The sequence below is a fragment of the Nerophis lumbriciformis genome, linkage group LG17 (genome assembly GCF_033978685.3).
Source record: "Nerophis lumbriciformis linkage group LG17, RoL_Nlum_v2.1, whole genome shotgun sequence".
NCBI classification, from domain to species: Eukaryota; Metazoa; Chordata; class Actinopteri; order Syngnathiformes; family Syngnathidae; genus Nerophis; species Nerophis lumbriciformis.
Genome location: NC_084564.2, coordinates 45,559,450 through 45,580,259, shown reverse-complemented (window position 1 = coordinate 45,580,259; position 20,810 = coordinate 45,559,450). Strand labels below are relative to the sequence as shown.

The 20,810-nt window shown below is 43.7% G+C and overlaps 1 protein-coding gene across 7 annotated transcripts in view; it reads right to left on the bottom strand.

Moving 5' to 3' along the window:
• The window catches only part of myo18ab (myosin XVIIIA b), a 227,897-nt gene that overhangs the window by 106,921 nt on the left and 100,166 nt on the right, over positions 1-20,810 (bottom strand). For all 7 annotated transcript variants that reach the window (XM_061973197.1, XM_061973193.1, XM_061973198.1 and 4 more), the window contains 5 exons: positions 12,185-12,326; positions 11,806-11,965; positions 5,892-6,078; positions 1,018-1,216; positions 795-904 (listed from right to left, as the gene is read on the bottom strand). In XM_061973197.1, the coding sequence (XP_061829181.1) occupies positions 795-904; positions 1,018-1,216; positions 5,892-6,078; positions 11,806-11,965; positions 12,185-12,326 (798 nt within the window). The remainder of the gene's footprint in view (positions 1-794; positions 905-1,017; positions 1,217-5,891; positions 6,079-11,805; positions 11,966-12,184; positions 12,327-20,810) is intronic.

Genomic DNA, 20,810 nt, shown 5'->3' with positions numbered 1-20,810 from the left:
TAACTTGGGTTGAGTTTTTCCTTGCCCTGATCTGGGATCTGAGTCAAAGATGTCGCTGTGGCTTGGGCAGCCCTTTGAGACACTTGTGATTAAGGGCTATATAAGTCAACTTTGATTGATTCAATGACTAATGGTATCATGAGCTAGCCGGTGCTGTTTTTAGTACATTTTTTGCTTTGAAAAATGTAACCGTGAGCATGTTGCAAACAGACCTTTGAATTGGTCCCTTCTTTTCTTTAAACTACTCCTGACATCAAAACACTTTTGCACAATGTTCAAATGTATTGAGAATCCTTTTCTTTCCCTTAAAACAGCCGATCCAAAGACTCAACTCATTGGCAAAAGTCCCCACTTGCCAGTTGAGAATCCCTGGTCTGGAGCCATTACAGGATAATTATCAGTAAGATGAATAAATAAGCATTGTTTGACTTTCTCACATCGCTCATTGCTTGCACAATTACTTCTGACTTTGAATATAAAGAGAATAGGTTAGTTGACATTGTTTTCCCACATAAGGTGGGGCCTGGACTTACCAATGTATGTGACAGAGTTCTTGACTTCAAATGCCCGTACATCAAATCAATATTCCCCATTGAAATGAAATGGACACGTTGTGTGCCCCTAAAAGCCAGCACATGTTTTTAATAAGAAAAACTGAAACAATGAATATTTGATGAGAAACAATACAATATATTGTAGTACAAACAACTCCAGTGGTGTAATAACCAAGCCTCCTGTAGTTCTTATCTTCCATGCTGAACAGTCAAGTGTAATCAGTACATTAAACAACTTACGTGCTTCTCATCTGTCACTATGAAATGATGTCCATGCTTCTTGGTCAAATGTGGTGCCAGGACATCAAAACGCCTCAGGAACTCAGAAAACACCATGTTGTCTGGGTATCCTACAAAGCAGAGCAGTCACATGTTAGCTGTGGACGTGTGATGTTGTCTGGGTATCCTACAAAGCAGAGCAGTCACACGTGTGATGGTGACATTGGGATGTCACAACACTCACCTTGTCTGTAGATGCGCAATGCATCCAACAGTTTGGATCCTCGAAGCTGAGCTCTTAAAAGACCCACATCCACTGTCATGAGGCCTGAATCCAGACTTTCTCCAGGTGGAACACTTGACTCACTGACAGTCTGGACTTTGGGCAACAGGCAATGGACAAAATGGACCTTGGAGCGACGCACCATGTCAATTAGAGCATCCTAGAAGAATACAATGAAACCATTTACTATAGATTTGACCTCCATGTCACAGCTTTGGAGACAGAAACAACATCTTAACTTAAAAGTACTCAAGCTAAGCTCTTTGTACCCACACTGACCATTCTTGCTTCTTTTCTGCTGTATTACTGCAATATGCCCAACTTTGTGGATTACTTCCATTCTTCTTTTGAGTCATTGTCATTATTTCTTAATTGCCTTGTCGACCAGTAGCAGTTTTTGGCTCCCTGGTGTTATAGCTAATGCCTTTCTATGCGTCCTCCCTCTGGCTGCTATGGTGCCTGATAGGAGCTTCCATGTGGTGCTGACAAGGGTTATAGTTCCATACTCTTCTCTTCTCTCATCAAGTGGACGTGGGTTAGCCACTCTACTGTAGGTGTGTGTCTGATGTTAGCAGCTGCTTCATTTGTGCTGCCGCTCATTTATGGAGGGATCTTTTTCAGCCACTAGGTGGGAATCATGTGCTGTCTAGGTCTTCATCCTGGACATTCTTGTTTGGGTATCTTCCGCTGTTATGACTACAGGCTCAACGTCTGTCAGCCATTGGGTGTTTGTGTTGTGTTGTGTTGTGCTATGAATCAACACATTAGTTAAGACTCTGATCAATGTTAATTAAAAACTAAATGTGAGATATAAATAATAATGGAAGTATAATTGTTTGTATATAGTATATAATTAGTGCAAAGGTTTAACACGTGTACCAGGATATTTCACATGCCTTTACTGTGTATATAATTGAACTTTGTTTATGTTGTGTATAATATGTATTCATAATATGTTGTGCAAAGGACATTTCATAATTTTCGGAAGTTCATCTTGTACTTGACATTGTTTATAGGGTTAGCGCAACAAGTGTTCAACTTCAGCCTAAATCCTTTCGGTCTGCAACATTTTCATTTTCAATCTATGAATGTACACCTGTTTGTTTATTTTTTTGACCATTGACCGAAGAAAAAATAAACTAAACTAAACTATGTAAAGCAGACCTGGGCAAATGAAGGCCCGGGGGCCACATGTGGCCCGTTAAGCTTTTCAATCTGGCCCGCCGGACATTCCCGAATAATTGTTTTAGATGTTTAAGATGTAAAGTGTAGCTGCCATTATGATGTGCACTCATCTTTTATAATGACCGGAAGTCTTCAACTATACTAAGTCTTTACATGCTTGGAATCTGCATGATATACTAGTTACTATGCTCATCTAATTAGTTACTATGGTAATCTAATTAGTTACTATAGTAATATAAGTCACAGCAGCTCAGACGAGGCACCAAGCAGTGTGGGTGGGAAGCGTTTCCACAGAGTGTTTCCAGAGTGTGAAATGTGGGTGTCAGGGACAGACATGGAAGGACATTTTTACAGCAAAGTTGTAAAGCTTAGTGATACATCACATATATCAGATTGTAGCTGGGTTTATTTTTTACCCTTCGCGTTTGGCTTGATTGTAAAATATGTGGATGGAGAGGGGGTGTGACGTTCATATGTTGTCAATATTCAGTGTTTTATCCTTCATAGTTAATATTGTAACATTCTTTATTTTCATCTACATTCTGGGTGTCTCATTCAGTAAAAACATTTAAAATTCCATTCCGTTTTTTAAGGTGGTCTGTCATAATGTTTTTAGCTTTCAATCAGAAATGATTGTGAGGTTTTGTATTAGTGTCTCTAAAAATAGATATACCGGCCCCCAGAAAAATGTTTTTCTCTAAATTTGGCCCCCAGTCAAAATAATTGCCCAGGTCTAATGTAAAGCTTTATGAGCACCACCTAGCTGCAGGCTTGTGTATCTTTCTAACATTAATGCTAGTCTGAAGACAAAATTAATGAAAACAAATTCCCTAGCTGTTAGCGATCCCCCTGACACCTCCACGTGTCCCACTATGTGAGAGACACTGCTTTAACTACAGCAGCAGCAGAAATGATTATGAGAGGCTTCACAGTCTACACTAGTAAATATATAAAGCTCACTAATAGGTCCAAAGTACTATGATTACCATGTACTGTGCCATTTGTTGCAGTCAAAATATATTTTACCTATCCAGGGATCCCAGCGAGGTTAAAAGAATAAAAATAAAATAGAGAAATTGAAAAATATCAGCAGAGGCTGGCGATGCCGTCTGAAGTTGAAGAGATTTGACCATTTTTAAGATGCTTTGGAAGTTATTTCCTACATAGAAATTATGTAAAAATGGTAGAAAATTTCTATGAGATGCTGTAGCGTCATGGCTGACACAATAATCACCCATAAAGACGTGACATCACTGCTCCACATATCTTGTCCTGAAGCCTTGTATTTAGTGGAGATGAGTTAGCTAACAGTATTATTATACATTATACTGAAGCCTAGTCACTACATTACCACATGGAGCCACTACACCATCACATGGAGCCACTAAACCTCCACATGGAGTCACTACACCACCACATGGAGCCACTGGTTTTATATTGTGTAGTTATATTTATATGGTAATTATTATTCTGTGACTGTAAATTGTTTGCTTGTTTTCTTATTGATGCTTTTATTTTTTTCTGTATTGTGTAGTTATAATTATATGCTTTTACTTTTAATTGTATTGAATTGTGGACACCAGGAAGACTAGTGGGTTGTTGAGGCAACCAGCTAATGGGGATCCTTAATAAAAATCAAAAAATCAAATCACTACACCACCACATGGAGCCACTACACCATCACATGGAGCCACTCCACCAATCACTGGGCGAGAAGAAAAGCAGACGTCTGCTAAATAGAGGACATCTGGAACCACTGACCAATGATTATTTTGATCATTCAGGTGGAGTTGAGTCAAGAGAAAGTTTCATTTCTAAGGTTTAGTTATGTTGAAGATTTGCACTTAAACCCGTGTTTATATAAATGTGAAGAAAACATTTTTGGAGATTATACTTTAGAAAAAATACAGCGAATTACAAGGCATTAGAAAAGAGACTTAACATAACATTACACATGACATTATTTCTATCAAAGAATATGATCTAAAGTGAGGCAGTTTGAGGCATGAAAGTCCAGGGCTGAAGATGAGCTCTGAGCATGTCTGTAGAAGACTGTTTGTCCACTTTGTGTTCAGCTCTTTAAGAAAGCATCATGTTCACTAAACACATATTTGCATAACGCAAACAAATTGTCCAGTCAGTTTATATTCTTCATATCCAAATGAAGTAGCAAATTAAAGTTTGATGAAATGTACCACTACATGTACATTTAACTAGTAGGTCAAGTAAGTACATTTTATTTATGAAGTGCTTTTCACAGATCAAATGACAAAGCGCTGTACAAAACATAGGTGAAGTAAAACAACAATTCAATTAAAATCAACATCATAAAAAGGATACAAAGTGGATTAGAAATGATAGTTAAAAGGTGCATTATCTAAAAGCTTTACTAAAAAGAGAAGTTTTCAAATGTTTCTTCAACATTTCAACACAGTCAAGATCACAGAGGGACTGGTGCAAGTTGTTCCAGAGTCTGGGAGATGTAGTCTGGAATGCCAGGCTTTTAAAAACACTTTTTAAGACTTTTAGAAGACCCTGGCCTGAAGACCCTGAAGAGTAGGGGCATAACAAGTCATGTACTGAGGGGCCCCACCATGCTACTGAAGAGTAGGGGCATAACAAGTCATGTACTGAGGGGCCCCACCATGCAACTGAAGAGTAGGGGCATAACAAGTCATGTACTGAGGGGCCCCACCATGCAAGTGAAGAGTAGGGGCATAACAAGTCATGTACTGAGGGGCCCCACCATGTAACTGAAGAGTAGGGGCATAACAAGTCATGTACTGAGGGCCCCACCATGCAAGTGAAGAGTAGGGGCATAACAAGTCATGTACTGAGGGGCCCCACCATGCAACTGAAGAGTAGGGGCATAACAAGTCATGTACTGAGGGGCCCCACCATGCAACTGAAGAGTAGGGGCATAACAAGTCATGTACTGAGGGGCCCCACCATGCAACTGAAGAGTAGGGGCATAACAAGTCATGTACTGAGGGGCCCCACCATGCAACTGAAGAGTAGGGGCATAACAAGTCATGTACTGAGGGGCCCCACCATGCAACTGAAGAGTAGGGGCATAACAAGTCATGTACTGAGGGGCCTCACCATGCAACTGAAGAGTAGGGGCATAACAAGTCATGTACTGAGGGGCCCCACCATGCAACTGAAGAGTAGGGGCATAACAAGTCATGTACTGAGGGGCCCCATCATGCAACTGAAGAGTAGGGGCATAACAAGTCATGTACTGAGGGGCCCCACCATGCAAGTGAAGAGTAGGGGCATAACAAGTCATGTACTGAGGGGCCCCACCATGCAACTGAAGAGTAGGGGCATAACAAGTCATGTACTGAGGGGCCCCACAATGCTACTGAAGAGTAGGGGCATAACAAGACATGTACTGAGGGGCCCCACCATGCAAGTGAAGAGTAGGGGCCCCACCATGCAAGTGAATTCAAGTGTAAGCCAATGAAGACTGGATGAAAGGGGGGTGATGTGGACTGTTGTGGTCTAAAGTCTGGCAGCTGCATTTCGTAGCATGTGAAGTCTCTTAAGTGTTGACTTATTATTATTATTTTGAAAGATATTTTCAAGTTGAAAATAAAGACATCACAATAAATCCTACTTTCATTTTCTGTAACAAATCTTGTACTTACCACCTGGAGTTTGACCTGAATACACAAGCTCTTCTTCTTGACAGCAGCCACACCCGTGGTGAAGGTCTTCCTCATGCTGGTGGCCCGTCGCAGGGCCAGCTGAGAGCGGCCCTCCAGACCAGCGATAGAACCTGACAACACCGTGGCTCCGCTGGCTCGGCCCATGAACAGACCATTGATGTTCTTCCTACAGTGTGATGTCAAACATGAACAGACCATTGATGTTCTTCCTACAGTGTGATGTCAAACATGAACAGACCATTGATGTTCTTCCTACAGTGTGATGTCAAACATGAACAGACCATTGATGTTCTTCCTACAGTGTGATGTCAAACATGAACAGACCATTGATGTTCTTCCTACAGTGTGATGTCAAACATGAACAGACCATTGATGTTCTTCCTACAGTGTGACATCAAACATGAACAGACCATTGATGTTCTTCCTACAGTGTGACATCAAACATGAACAGACCATTGATGTTCTTCCTACAGTGTGACGTCAAACATGAACAGACCATTGATGTTCTTCCTACAGTGTGACGTCAAACATGAACAGACCATTGATGTTCTTCCTACAGTGTGATGTCAAACATGAACAGACCATTGATGTTCTTCCTACAGTGTGATGTCAAACATGAACAGACCATTGATGTTCTTCCTACAGTGTGACGTCAAACATGAACAGACCATTGATGTTCTTCCTACAGTGTGATGTCAAGCATGAACAGACCATTGATGTTCTTCCTACAGTGTGACGTCAAACATGAACAGACCATTGATGTTCTTCCTACAGTGTGACGTCAAACATGAACAGACCATTGATGTTCTTCCTACAGTGTGACGTCAAACATGAACAGACCATTGATGTTCTTCCTACAGTGTGATGTCAAACATGAACAGACCATTGATGTTCTTCCTACAGTGTGACGTCAAACATGAACAGACCATTGATGTTCTTCCTACAGTGTGATGTCAAACATGAACAGACCATTGATGTTCTTCCTACAGTGTGATGTCAAACATGAACAGACCATTGATGTTCTTCCTACAGTGTGATGTCAAACATGAACAGACCATTGATGTTCTTCCTACAGTGTGATGTCAAACATGAACAGACCATTGATGTTCTTCCTACAGTGTGACGTCAAACATGAACAGACCATTGATGTTCTTCCTACAGTGTGATGTCAAACATGAACAGACCATTGATGTTCTTCCTACAGTGTGATGTCAAACATGAACAGACCATTGATGTTCTTCCTACAGTGTGACGTCAAACATGAACAGACCATTGATGTTCTTCCTACAGTGTGACATCAAACAACAACATCAATCACTCCGTTCACATCTCCAGTCATTACTCCACAAAAGCAGGGTTGCAACCACACACAATTGGGGGTTCACAGAAGTCCGGGGGCACGTCACTAGTTGGGGCACGTCACTAGTTGGGGCACGTCACTAATTGGGGCACGTCACTAGTTGGGGCACGTCACTAGTTGGGGCACGTCACTAGTTGGGGCACGTCACTAGTTGCGGCACGTCACTAGTTGGGGCACGTCACTAGTTGGGGCACGTCACTAGTTGGGGCACGTCACTAGTTGGGGCACGTCACTAGTTGGGGCACGTCAATAGTTGGGGCACGTCACTAGTTGGGGCACGTCATTAGTTGGGGCACGTCACTAGTTGGGGCACGTCACTAATTGGGGCACGTCACTAGTTGGGGCACGTCACTAATTGGGGCACGTCACTAGTTGGGGCACGTCACTAGTTGGGGCACGTCACGAGTTGTGGCACGTCACGAGTTGTGGCACGTCACTAGTTGTGGCACGTCACTAGTTGTGGCACGTCACTAGTTGGGGCACGTCACTAGTTGGGGCACATCACTAATTGGGGAACGTCACTAGTTGGGGCACGTCACTAGTTGGGGCACGTCACTAGATCAGTGGACATACCCATGCTCACCATGACAATACCATGTGTTCTCTGAATGGCTTGTCACTACAGATCAGTGGACATACCCATGCTCACCATGACAATAGCATGTGTTCTCTGATTGGCTTGTCACTACAGATCAGAGGACATACCCATGCTCACCATGACAATAGCATGTGTTCTCTGATTGGCTTGTAACTACAGATCAGAGGACATACCCATGCTCACCATGACAATAGCATGTGTTCTCTGATTGGCTTGTAACTACAGATCAGAGGACATACCCATGCTCACCATGACAATAGCATGTGTTCTCTGATTGGCTTGTCACTACAGATCAGAGGACATACCCATGCTCACCATGACAATAGCATGTGTTCTCTGATTGGCTTGTAACTACAGATCAGAGGACATACCCATGCTCACCATGACAATAGCATGTGTTCTCTGATTGGCTTGTCACTACAGATCAGAGGACATACCCATGCTCACCATGACAATAGCATGTGTTCTCTGATTGGCTTGTCACTACAGCTGCTTGACATTAGCCAGCAATGAGTTGAAGATTGCAGTTGAAATATCAAACACAACCACTTCCTTACTCTACCTTACACACTTGAATCCACACAGTGCCAATTCATAGTACCTGCCACTCGATACCGGTACCCAACAGTATCAATTTGAAGTACTTTTGTGTGTCTTTATGTGTAATTAAATGTTAATTATTATAATAACATCTCATTTTGTCTAATTGAGCATTTAACACTGAGCTGATAGTGACAACTGTTGCTGTCCAGTTGACATATTTTGTTTTATTAACCTTCTGAGTATTATGTAGTAGAATTTAAAAGCTTTTTCAAATCCATGACATTAGATGGCACTAATATATCAGCTACAGTATGTTGCTGAAGCCAGGAAGTAGTCTTTGCCATCAAGCTGAATGTGCAAGTGTGTCTTTTTAATTGAGCCCTACAAAGTGTTTATAACAGTGGTCCCAAAACTACGGGCAGCATCCAAAATCTGGCCCACGGGTTGCCCCAAGTTAATACACATAAAAACATATATATATATATATATAGCCCTGCGATGAGGTGGCGACTTGTCCAGGGTGTACCCCGCCTTCCGCCCGATTGTAGCTGAGATAGGCTCTAGCAACCCCCGCGACCCCAAAGGGAATAAGCGGTAGAAAATGGATGGATGGATGGATATATATATATATTTTTTTTTTTTTTTTTTTTTTTTTTTAAATCTGTCCAGCTGCTCAGGCAAATCATATTCCAAATCATGTCTGCTGTACAGATTTACTTTACAAAAGAGATGTTTGGGATATTTATTTTTGATCCTTTTTGTGTATATATATAACCCAAAATCAGTGAAGTTATCACGTTGTGTAAATGGTAGCGGTGTAACGGTACACAAAAATTTCGGTTCTGTACGTACCTCGGTTTAGAGGTCACGGTTCGGTTCATTTTCGGTACAGTAAGAAAACAACAAAATATAAATGTTTTGGTTATTTATTAACCAAATTTGTAGACAATGGCTTTATCCTTTTAACATTGGGAACACTATAATAATTCTGCCCACGTTAATCAACATTAAACTGCCTCAAGTTGTTGCTCAGATGAAATAAAATGACAAAACTTTTCTTCTACATATAAAAAGTGCAACATTAAACAGTTTCAAGTCAACTCATCATGCTTCATTTATTACAGCATTTGGGAAGCCTGTAGTTGATTTTTATTATGTAAATGTTATATTTGTATCAACATGTGATAGCAGGGACCCTGCCATTCAAAACTAGGCTGCTCCATAACTAGTGATTAATGTAACTATAGCTGAAAAAATGGTACAATAGCAATAGGAGAGACTATTCATCCCTGAACACCATGGAGTTCATGTAGGCTTAATGATGCACTTACATTATTATATCAACTATCAGAGACAGAAAATTTTCATTTAACAAAATGTCCTTTTTTGCTGCTTCAACACAGCTCAATCAACACAGAAAAAGATCAAGTGAAATAACAGACAGCCAGGGCTTTGCTGTCCGTAACACACACAAACACACACACACGCACACGCACACACACACACACACACACACGCACACGCACACGCACACACACTAACACACACATGCACACACACACCGCAAAATGAGCTAACGTTACGCTAAAAGCCAATTAGCCTTCACCTCAAGCCAGGACTGCGAGCGAGCTGAGCTGCAGTTTGTTTCTAGAAGGTCAACGGGCTCATAGTGATGTTACTAGTAGTTGACTGGGAGGTGTTTAATATCATTTGGGGAGAGTCCGCTGCCTGATACTTACCTGCTAAACGCTAAGCACTGACTACATGCACTGTGAATACTCACGGCTGATTGGCTGTTACCGCTCTGAATACTCACTGCTGATTGGCTGTTACCGCTCTGAATACGCACTGCTGATTGGCTGTTACTGCTCTGAATACGCACTGCTGATTGGCTGTTACCGCTCTGAATACTCACTGCTGATTGGCTGTTAGCGCTCTGTGTGTAACCAATCAGATGGTTGTGTGGGCGGGACAATGCTGGGTGTGTGTAGAGGACTGACAGAGACAGAGGCAGAAGGAAGCGGAGGCGGCTACTTAATATGTTCGTGTGGAAACTCGTTCGGTACACCTCCGAACCGAACCGAAACCCCCGTATAGAAACGGTTCAATACAAATACACGTACCGTTACACCCCTAGTAAATGGTAAATAAAAAGAGAATACAACAAATCCTTTTCAACTGATATTCAATTGAATAGACTGCAAAGACAAGATATTTCATGTTCACACTGAGAAACTTTGTTATTGTTTGCAAATATTAGCTCATTTGGAATTTGATGCCTGCAACATGTTTCAAAAAAGCTGGCACAAGTGGCAAAAAAGAGTGAGAAAGTTGAAGAATGCTCACCAAAGACTTATTTGGAACATCCCACAGGTGAACAAGCTAATTGGGAACAGGTGGGTGCCATGATTGGGTATAAAAGCAGCTTCCATGAAATGCTCAGTCATTCACAAACAAGGACGGGGCGAGGGTCACCACTTTGTCAACAAATGCCTGAGCAAATTGTTTAAGAACAACATTTCTCAACCAGCTATTGCAAGGAATTTAGGGATTTCACCATCTACGCTCCCTAATATCATCAAATTGTATTTTTTTGTGATGTAGTGATTGGAGCACATACTTGTTGCTCACAAAAAACATTCATGAAGTTTGCTTCTTTTATGAATTTATTATGGCTCTACTGAAAATGTGAGGGTGAAAAGTATACATACAGCAATGTTAATATTTGCTTACATGTCCCTTGGCAAGTTGACCTGCAATAAGGCGCTTTTGGTAGCCATCCACAAGCTTCTGCTTGACCACTTGACCACTAAATTGCTGCAGTTCAGCTAAATGTGTTGCTTTTCTGACATGGACTTGTTTCTTCAGCATTGTCCACACCTTTAAGTCAGGACTTTGGGAAGGCCATTCTAAAACCTTCATTCTAGCCTGATTTAGCCATTCCTTTACCACTTTTGAGGTCATTGTCCTGTTGGAACACCCAACTGCGCCCAAGACCCAACCTCCGGGCTGATGATTTAGGTAGGTTGTCCTGAAGAATTTGGAGCTAATCCTCCTTTTTCATTGTCCCATTTAAAACAGCAGTTCCATTGGCAACAAAACAGGCCCAGAGCATAATACTACCACCACCATGCTTGACGATAGGCGTGGTGTTCCTGGGATTAAAGGCCTCACCTTTTCTCCTCCAAACATATTGCTGGGTATTGTGGCCAAACAGCTCCATTTTTGTTTCATCTGACCACAGAACTTTCCTCCAGAAGGTCTTATCTTTGTCCATGTGATGTCAGATGAAACAAAAAGTGTATGTAAACTTTTGACCAGGACTGTATATTGTCTAGTTGAGTTAGAAACAAACAGCACTGATGTGTATATTTCTGATCTTAAAGTCTTACTTGTGGGAGTCCTGCAGCAGGGTGGCAGCGTTCTGGGCAGCAGGATTATGCTTGGCATGGCTCAGCCAGCCCTGGGTGTTGTACTCAACCCAGTCCGTCCCATTGCTGTGACCCAGCAGGAACATGTAGGGTTTTCGTCCTCGTAGCAGCAGATTTGCTCCTGACAAACAAGTCATGTCATTAGACCTTTGAAGTGAAAATATCAACACATTGTCTTGAATATGAGCCGCATGTAGCGTTTATGGCTTTGATATCTTTGTCAACTACATGGAAAATAAATGTCTTGCTTTATTTCCTATCATTTTCTGGAACTTTGATTATTTACAACATTTACGGTGCTCTGCAGTGAGCAGAAATCAGTTCCACAGAAGGTGCTCACCTTTGTGGTCTCCCTGTCCAGAGCCATAGTAGCTGAAGAGCCTCTCCAACATGCTCTCCTCTGAGCCTGCAGGATGACCTGCCTCCTCTTCCATCAGCCACAGGAGCCCCCGAGCTTCATCTGTTCTTGCCAGAGTGCGCACCTGAAATGGAAAACAATAGAAAAATAAGGTACATTCACAAGGAAGTATTTTGTTCATGCATAACATTGCAATCCCTCTTTAACATGTGCTACATTAAATATTACTAAACCTAGAACCCTGACCCAAAGCTCATTTTCAGATTAACTGAACTTTTCAGAGTTTTATTTCATTCTGTCACACAACAATATTATTTACGATGAAAAAAAGACAGATGTGTCTTTTATAAAGCAGTATGGTGTGAAATAATGGCTTCTATATTGATTCCATGAAACACATCAGCACCTACTGACAATTTACAAAGTAGAGTCGTAGTGGAATGAGCTGCTTCTGAAGATACTAGTTTCAAAAAATACAGTTGTGATCAAAAGTCTACATACACTTGTAGAGAACATCATGTCATGGCTGTCTTGACTTTACAATCATTTCCAATTTTTTTTTGATAGAGTGATTGGAGCACATACTTGTTTGAGGCCTTTAATCCTAGGAACACCATTCCTACCATCAAGCATGGTGGTGGTAGTATTATGCTCTGGGCCTGTTTCGCTGCCAATGGAACTGCTGCTTTAAATGGGACAATGAAAAAGGAGTATTAGCTCCAAATTCTTCAGGACAAGCTAAAATCATCAGCCCGGAGGTTGGGTCTTGGGCGCAGTTGGGTGTTCCAACAGGACAATGACCCCAAACACACCTCAAAAGTGGTAAAGGAATGGCTAAATCAGGCTAGAATGAAGGTTTTAGAATGGCCTTCCCAAAGTCCTGACTTAAAGGTGTGGACAATGCTGAAGAAACAAGTCCATGTCAGAAAAGCAACACATTTAGCTGAACTGCAGCAATTTAGTGGTCAAGTGGTCAAGCAGAAGCTTGTGGATGGCTACCAAAAGCGCCTTATTGCAGGTAAACTTGCCAAGGGACATGTAAGCAAATATTAACATTGCTGTATGTATACTTTTCACCCTCACATTTTCAGTAGAGCCATAATAAATTCATAAAAGAAGCAAACTTCATGAATGTTTTTTGTGAGCAACAAGTATGTGCTCCAATCACTACATCACAAAAACATAAGAGTTGTATTTTGGGGTCTAATGAGACAATTGATACAAAGTCTGTGCTAAATATTGAAATTGAGGACATCACTTGCATGAGACTGAGACCATGTCCAGACTGAGACCATATCCAGATTGAGACCATGTCCAGACTGAGACCATGTCCAGACTGAGACCATGTCCAGACTGAGACCATGTCCAGAAACGCCATGTCCAGACTGAGACCATGTCCAGACTGAGACCATGTCCAGACTCAGACCATGTCAAGACTGAGACTATGTCCAGACTGAGAGCATGTCCAGACTGAGAGCATGTCAAGACTGAGACCATGTCAAGACTGAGACCATGTCCAGACTGAGAGCATGTCCAGACTGAGAGCATGTCCAGATTGAGAGCATGTCCAGACTGAGACCATGTCCAGACTGAGAGCATGTCCAGACTGAGACCATGTCCAGACTGAGACCATGTCCAGACTGAGAGCATGTCCAGACTGAGAGCATGTCCAGACTGAGACCATGTCCAGACTCAGACCATGTCCAGACTGAGACCATGTCCAGACTGAGAGCATGTCCAGACTGAGACCATGTCCAGACTGAGAGCATGTCCAGACTGAGAGCATGTCCAGACTGAGACCATGTCCAGACTGAGAGCATGTCCATAGGAGAAAAAAGGCGTGAGGGATGTTAAAACAATGTCCATCTGCACAAATGTAGTTAGTAAGCAGTGTGTGTCTACATGAACACACCTGCACATGCACCTGCTCTTATGCACATCTTGTCCAATCAGAAGCCTGGAAGAGCAGACTTGGTAAGAGAATGATGATATACAATTATCTTTTTAGCATCAGCGCACATTTACACCTATAGAGGGTGGGAGTGATTGCAATAATGACTGAAATGTGTCAATCAAACACATGCATTGATAAATCTATCAGTGCATGTTTGACTTCTTGTGAGCTGCACTCACAAGCCCCGCCCCTTATAGTACGTCTCCTCTGACAAGCATCATCAGACAGAGAAGTAATAATGCTGTTTGTCATCTTCATAACTAACCAGATTAGTGCTCTTCTGGTGGAATATGTCTTCAACACATTATTAGAGTAGAACAACTCAAAGCCTTGTTCAGCTTGGGTGAGCAGATTTGAGACAAAGACTAGGTTTAAGTGGGACAATGTGAGACGTTAGGCCTGATGTCTTTTTTTACAGAATCTTTCTGAATGCATAAAATCACAGTAGTACATCAACTTGCAAGCATAATTGGTTCCGTGATGGAGCTTTTAACTGAAAACACTTGTATTAATGGGTGGTGTGTGAAGAAGAACCCAACATGCAGTTTCTAAAGAGCAACATTCTTGTTGTTTGTATCTGCCACATGTCCACAACTCAAACATCTTCTCAATAAATACAAGCTTTTTGTCAACATTACCTGCACTCATACTGCGTCAACATTAACACCACTTATGCTCATCTTACCTTAAAGTCATTACTTCTCCGGAAAAGTAATTGAGTTAGTAACTCAGTTACCTCATTGTAGGAGTAACTCAGTTACCTCATTGTAGGAGTAATTAGTTACTCAGCAAAGAAACTGCAATGTTATTTTTTATTTCGTTATTTTATATGCCATTAAGTTCCATAACATGTTTAATGTCAAAGATTGGAGAATAAAAATACTACATACAGACATGACAACATTAATCAAAGTTGCAGGCTGCCATGAAAATAGATGAAATATTCTGTAAAGTAACAACATTAAATATTGAAATTACAAACCCACTACGGTACCAAAAATGTAAACTTAGGTAAAAACATTTGGCCTTTAAGTATTAAAAAATACAGCCTAAAAGAACTATAGCTAAAAGTGTTCAAAGAAAAGGTTTAAAAACGTTACTGGATAAAGTTCAAGTTAAAGGCCTACTGAAAGCCACTACTAGCGACCACGCAGTCTGATAGTTTATACATCAATGATGAAATCTTAACATTGCAACACATGCCAATACGGCCGGGTTAGTTTACTAAACTGCAGTTTTAAATTTTGCGCGAAATATCCTGCTGAAAACGTTTCGGTATGATGACGTCAGCGCGTGACGTCACGGATTGTAGAGGACATTTTGGGACAGCATGGTGGCCAGCTATTAAGTCGTCTGTTTTCATCGCAAAATTCCACAGTATTCTGGACATCTGTGTTGGTGAATCTTTTGCAATTTGTTCAATGAACAATGGAGACAGCAAAGAAGAAAGCTGTAGGTGGGAAGCGGTGTATTGCGGCAGGTGTTGTGCCGGATAACGCACCCCCGCCGTAGAATGCACCCCCTGACTGTTGTGCCGGATAACACAGCCGGTGTTTCATTGTTTACATTCCCGAAAGATGACAGTCAAGCTTTACCATTGGCCTGTGGAGAACTGGGACAACAGAGACTCTTACCAGGAGGACTTTGAGTTGGATACGCAGACGCGGTACCGTGAGTACACATGCAGCTGCGGCTTCCAAACATTTGATCGCTTGTCCGTAACTTTGGGGACTTTGGGGAAATATATGTGCTGTATGAACTTTGGGGAGGTGAACGATACTTTGGGCTGTGGGATTGAGTGTGTTGTGCAGGTGTTTGAGTTGTATTGGCGGGTTATATGGACGGGAGGGGGGAGGTGTTTGTTATGCGGGATTAATTTGTGGCATATTAAATATAAGCCTGGTTGTGTTGTGGCTAATAGAGTATATATATGTCTTGTGTTTATTTACTGTTTTAGTCATTCCCAGCTGAATATCAGGTCCCACCCGCCTCTCACAGCATCTTCCCTATCTGAATCGCTCCCCCACTGCCCTCTAGTCCTTCACTCTCACTTTCCTCATCCACAAATCTTTCATCCTCGCTCAAATTAATGGGGAAATCGTCGCTTTCTCGGTCCGAATCGCTCTCGCTGCTGGTGGCCATGATTGTAAACAATGCAGATGTGAGGAGCTCCACAACCTGTGACGTCACGCTACTCGTCTGCTACTTCCGGTACAGGCAAGGCTTTTTTATCAGCGACCAAAAGTTGCGAACTTTATCGTCGATGTTCTCTACTAAATCCTTTCAGCAAAAATATGGCAATATCGCGAAATGATCAAGTATGACACATAGAATGGACCTGCTATCCCCGTTTAAATAAGAAAATCGCATTTCAGTAGACCTTTAATGATCAATCAAACAAAAATCTGTTTTAAAATGAATATAGACTTATGACTGTTCTATGATATGGTTTTGCTGCAGGCTGATAACAGCGATCGCTCAGTGAGGGTCATAGAGGAATTTTCGCCCCGCATAACAACATTGGGGTTTTCGCCTCTATCTGTGGTAGAGATTTTTTAAGGAAGTGGCCTAGGTCAGATTTCGGTATGGTCCAGGGTTTTAAAACCCTGGAGGGGGGTATGTGGTGAAATTTCTGACCTTTTGTACCATATTTTGTGTCTGTCAAAGTCCGGAAAGAGAGCGAGGTCGAAAAGCATTAAGAAGGACACAAAAGTAGTAGAATGTCAGCTCGTTTCTCTTTTTTCTATTCTAAACCATTGGAAGAGCATATGTGGGGTAGAATTGAACGTATGGTCGGCCTGACCATTGTACAAAATGTTTTGATTGTTTATTATGACTAAGGGATTCAAGGATGTTGCAGAACCAACAGGTCCAAAACATCTGGACATTGACACACGAGGGAAACACATAAATGGCCAAGTAGACCAAGTCTATGTATGATTCGTATGACTCTCGATTCGTCCAGCGTCTCCGGAGACGTTGTCTGTTTGCATGGCAATTCAATCCAACCTTGTACCATATGATTATGGGTAAATAAAACTTTTGTCCTAAATTCACTTTTGTTGCTGTTTAAGATTCGGACATTCCACCACACTGGCCATGGTGGACAGTGTGTCAGTCCATGGTGGAGAGTGTGTCAGTCCATGGTGGAGGGTGTGTCAGTCCATGGTGGAGGGTGTGTCAGTCCATGGTGGAGGGTGTGTCAGTCCATGGTGGAGAGTGTGTCAGTCCATGGTGGAGGGTGTGTCAGTCCATGGTGGAGAGTGTGTCAGTCCATGGTGGAGGGTGTGTCAGTCCATGGTGGAGGGTGTGTCAGTCCATGGTGGAGGGTGTGTCAGTCCATGGTGGAGAGTGTGTCAGTCCATGGTGGAGGGTGTGTCAGTCCATGGTGGAGGGTGTGTCAGTCCATGGCCAGCCAGGCATTAAAAAAAAGAGGTAAAAATGAGTGATCATCAATCTTCACCAAGACGTGACTTTGGTCACTTGATTGACATCAACAACACCCGAGGGTCTTGTGAGATGACGCTAGCTGCTGACAGATCATTATTAAGAAAAAATGACCGACAGGAAGGTTAGAAACACTTTTTATTTCAACAGACTCTCGTGCCGTACCTGCTGTAAAACTCTAAAGACTGACCACACAGTTCCTGTCTTCACAATAAAAGCACTGCTTCATTCTGCCTGCTCTAACAAAATAAGAGTCTCAGAAAAATAGCAAGCTAGGGAGTTAGTATTTCTTGTAAAGTGTATAAAAAGGAGTATGGAAGCTGGACAAACATCCATGTGGTATGTTATCATCACTACTGTCTGATTCTGTCAATGCAAGTCATCAACTTATATTCTTGTCTTCATGAAAGAAACATGCTTGTATTATCATTAAACACATTTCACTTGTTAACCTCTCTTTCATTAATCCATCCATCCATCTTCTTCCACTTATCCGAGGTCGGGTCGCGGGGGCAGCAGCCTAAGCAGGGAAGCCCAGACTTCCCTCTCCCCAGCCACTTCGTCCAGCTCTTCCTGTGGGACCCCGAGGCGTTCCCAGGCCAGCCGAGAGACATAGTCTTCCCAACGTGTCCTGGGTCTTCCCCGCGGCCTCCTACCAGTCGGACGTGCCCTAAACTCCTCCCTAGGGAGGCGTTCGGGTGGCATCCTGCCCAGATGCCCGAACCACCTCATCTGGCATCTCTCCATGTGGAGGAGCAGCGGCTTTACTTTGAGCTCCTCCCGGATGACAGAGCTTCTCACCCTATCTCTAAGGGAGAGCCCCGCCACCCGGCGGAGGAAAGTCATTTCGGCCGCTTGTACCCGTGATCTTGTCCTTTCGGTCATAACCCAAAGCTCATGACCATAGGTGAGGATGGGAACCTAGATCGACCTGTAAATTGAGAGCTTTGTCTTACGGCTCAGCTCCTTCTTCACCACAACGGATCGATACAGCATCCGCATTACTGAAGACGCCGCACCAATCCGCCTGTGGATCTAACGATCCACTCTTCCCTCACTCGTGAACAAGACTCCGAGGTACTTGAACTCCTCCACTTGGGGCAAGATCTCTTCCCCACTCCGGAGATGGCACTCCACCCTTTTCCGGGCGAGAACCATGGAGTCGGACTTGGAGGTGCTGATTCTCATCCCAGTCGCTTCACACTCAGCTGCGAACCGATCCAGTAAGAGCTGAAGATCCTGGCCAGATGAAGCCATCAGGACCACATCATCTGCAAAAAGCAGAGACCTAATCCTGCAGCCACCAAACCGGATCCCCTCAACGCCTTGACTGCGCTTAGAAATTCTGTCCATAAAAGTTATGAACAAAATCGGTGACAAAGGGCAGCCTTGGCGGAGTCCAACCCTCACTGGAAACGTGTCCGACTTACTGCCGGTAATGCGGACCAAGCTCTGACACTGATCATACAGGGAGCGGACCGCCACAATCTGACAGTCCGATACCCCATACTCTCTGAGCACTCCCCACAGGACTTCCCGAGGGACACGGTCGAATGCCTTCTCCAAGTCCACAAAGTACATGTAGACTGGTTGGGCAAACTCCCATGCACCCTCAAGGACCCTGCCGAGAGTATAGAGCTGGTCCACAGTTCCACGACCAGGACGAAAACCACACTGTTCCTCCTGAATCCTAGGTTTGACTATCCGGCGTAGCCTCCTCTCCAGTACACCTGAATAAACCTTACCGGGAAGGCTGAGGAGTGTGATCCCACGATAATTAGAACACACCCTCTGGTTCCCCTTTTTAAAGAGAGGAACCACCACCCCGGTCTGCCAATACAGAGGTACCGCCCCCGATGTCCACGTGATGCTGCAGAGTCTTGTCAACCAAGACAGCCCCACAGCATCCAGAGCCTTAAGGAACTCCGGGCGGATCTCATCTACCCCCTGGGCCTTGCCACCAAGGAGCTTTTTAACTACCTCAGCAACCTCAGCCCCAGAAATAGGAGAGCCCACCACAGATTTCCCGGGCACTGCTTCCTCATAGGAAGACGTGTTGGTGGGATTGAGGAGGTCTTCGAAGTATTCCCTCCACCGATCCACAACTTCCGCAGTCGAGGTCAGCAGAACACCATCCTCACCATACACGGTGTTGATAGTGCACTGCTTCCCCTTCCTGAGGCGGCGAATGGTGGTCCAGAATTGCTTTGAAGTCGTCCGGAAGTCGTTTTCCATGGCTGCCCCGAACTCCTCCCATGTCCGAGTTTTTGCCTCCGCGACTGCTGAAGCCGCACACCGCTTGGCCTGTCGGTACCTGTCCGCTGCCTCAGGAGTCCCATGAGCCAAAAGAACCCGATAGGACTCCGTCTTCAGCTTGACGGCATCCCTCACCGCCGGTGTCCACCAACGGGTTCTAGGATTACCGCCACGACAGGCACCAACTATCTTGCGGCCACAGCTCCAATCAGCCCCCTCGGCAATAGAGGTGCGGAACATGGTCCACTCGGACTCAATGTCCAGGACCTCCCTCGTGACATGTTCAAAGTTCTTCCGGAGGTGGGAATTGAAACTCTCTCTGACAGGAGACTCTGCCAGACGTTCCCAGCAAACCCTCACAATGCGTTTGGGCCTGCCAGGTCTGTCCGGCATCCTCCCCCACCATCGCAGCCAACTCACCACCAGGTGGTGATCGATAGAAAGCTCCGCCCCTCTCTTCACCCGAGTGTCCAAAACATGAGGCCGCAAATCCGATGACACAACTACAAAGTGGATCATGGAACTGCGGCCTAGAGTGTCCTGGTGCCAAGTGCACATATGGACACCCTTATGCTTGAACACGTTATGGACAATCCGTGACGGGCACAAAAGTTCAATAACAAAACACCACTCGGGTTCAGATCGGGACGGCCATTCTTACCAATCACGCCTCTCCAGGTTTCACTGTCGTTGCCAATATGAGCGTTGAAGTCCCCCAGTAGAACGAGGGAATCAGCCGGGGGAGCACCCTCAAGTACTCCCTCGAGTGAATCCAAAAAGGGTGGGTACTCTGAGCTGCTGTTTGGCGCGTAAGCACAAACAACAGTCAGGACCCGTCCCCCCACCCGAAGGCGGAGGGAAGCTACCCTCTCGCCCACCGGGTTGAACTCCAACATGCAGGCTCTGAGCCGGGGGGCAACAAGAATTGCCACCCCAGCCCGTCGCCTCTCA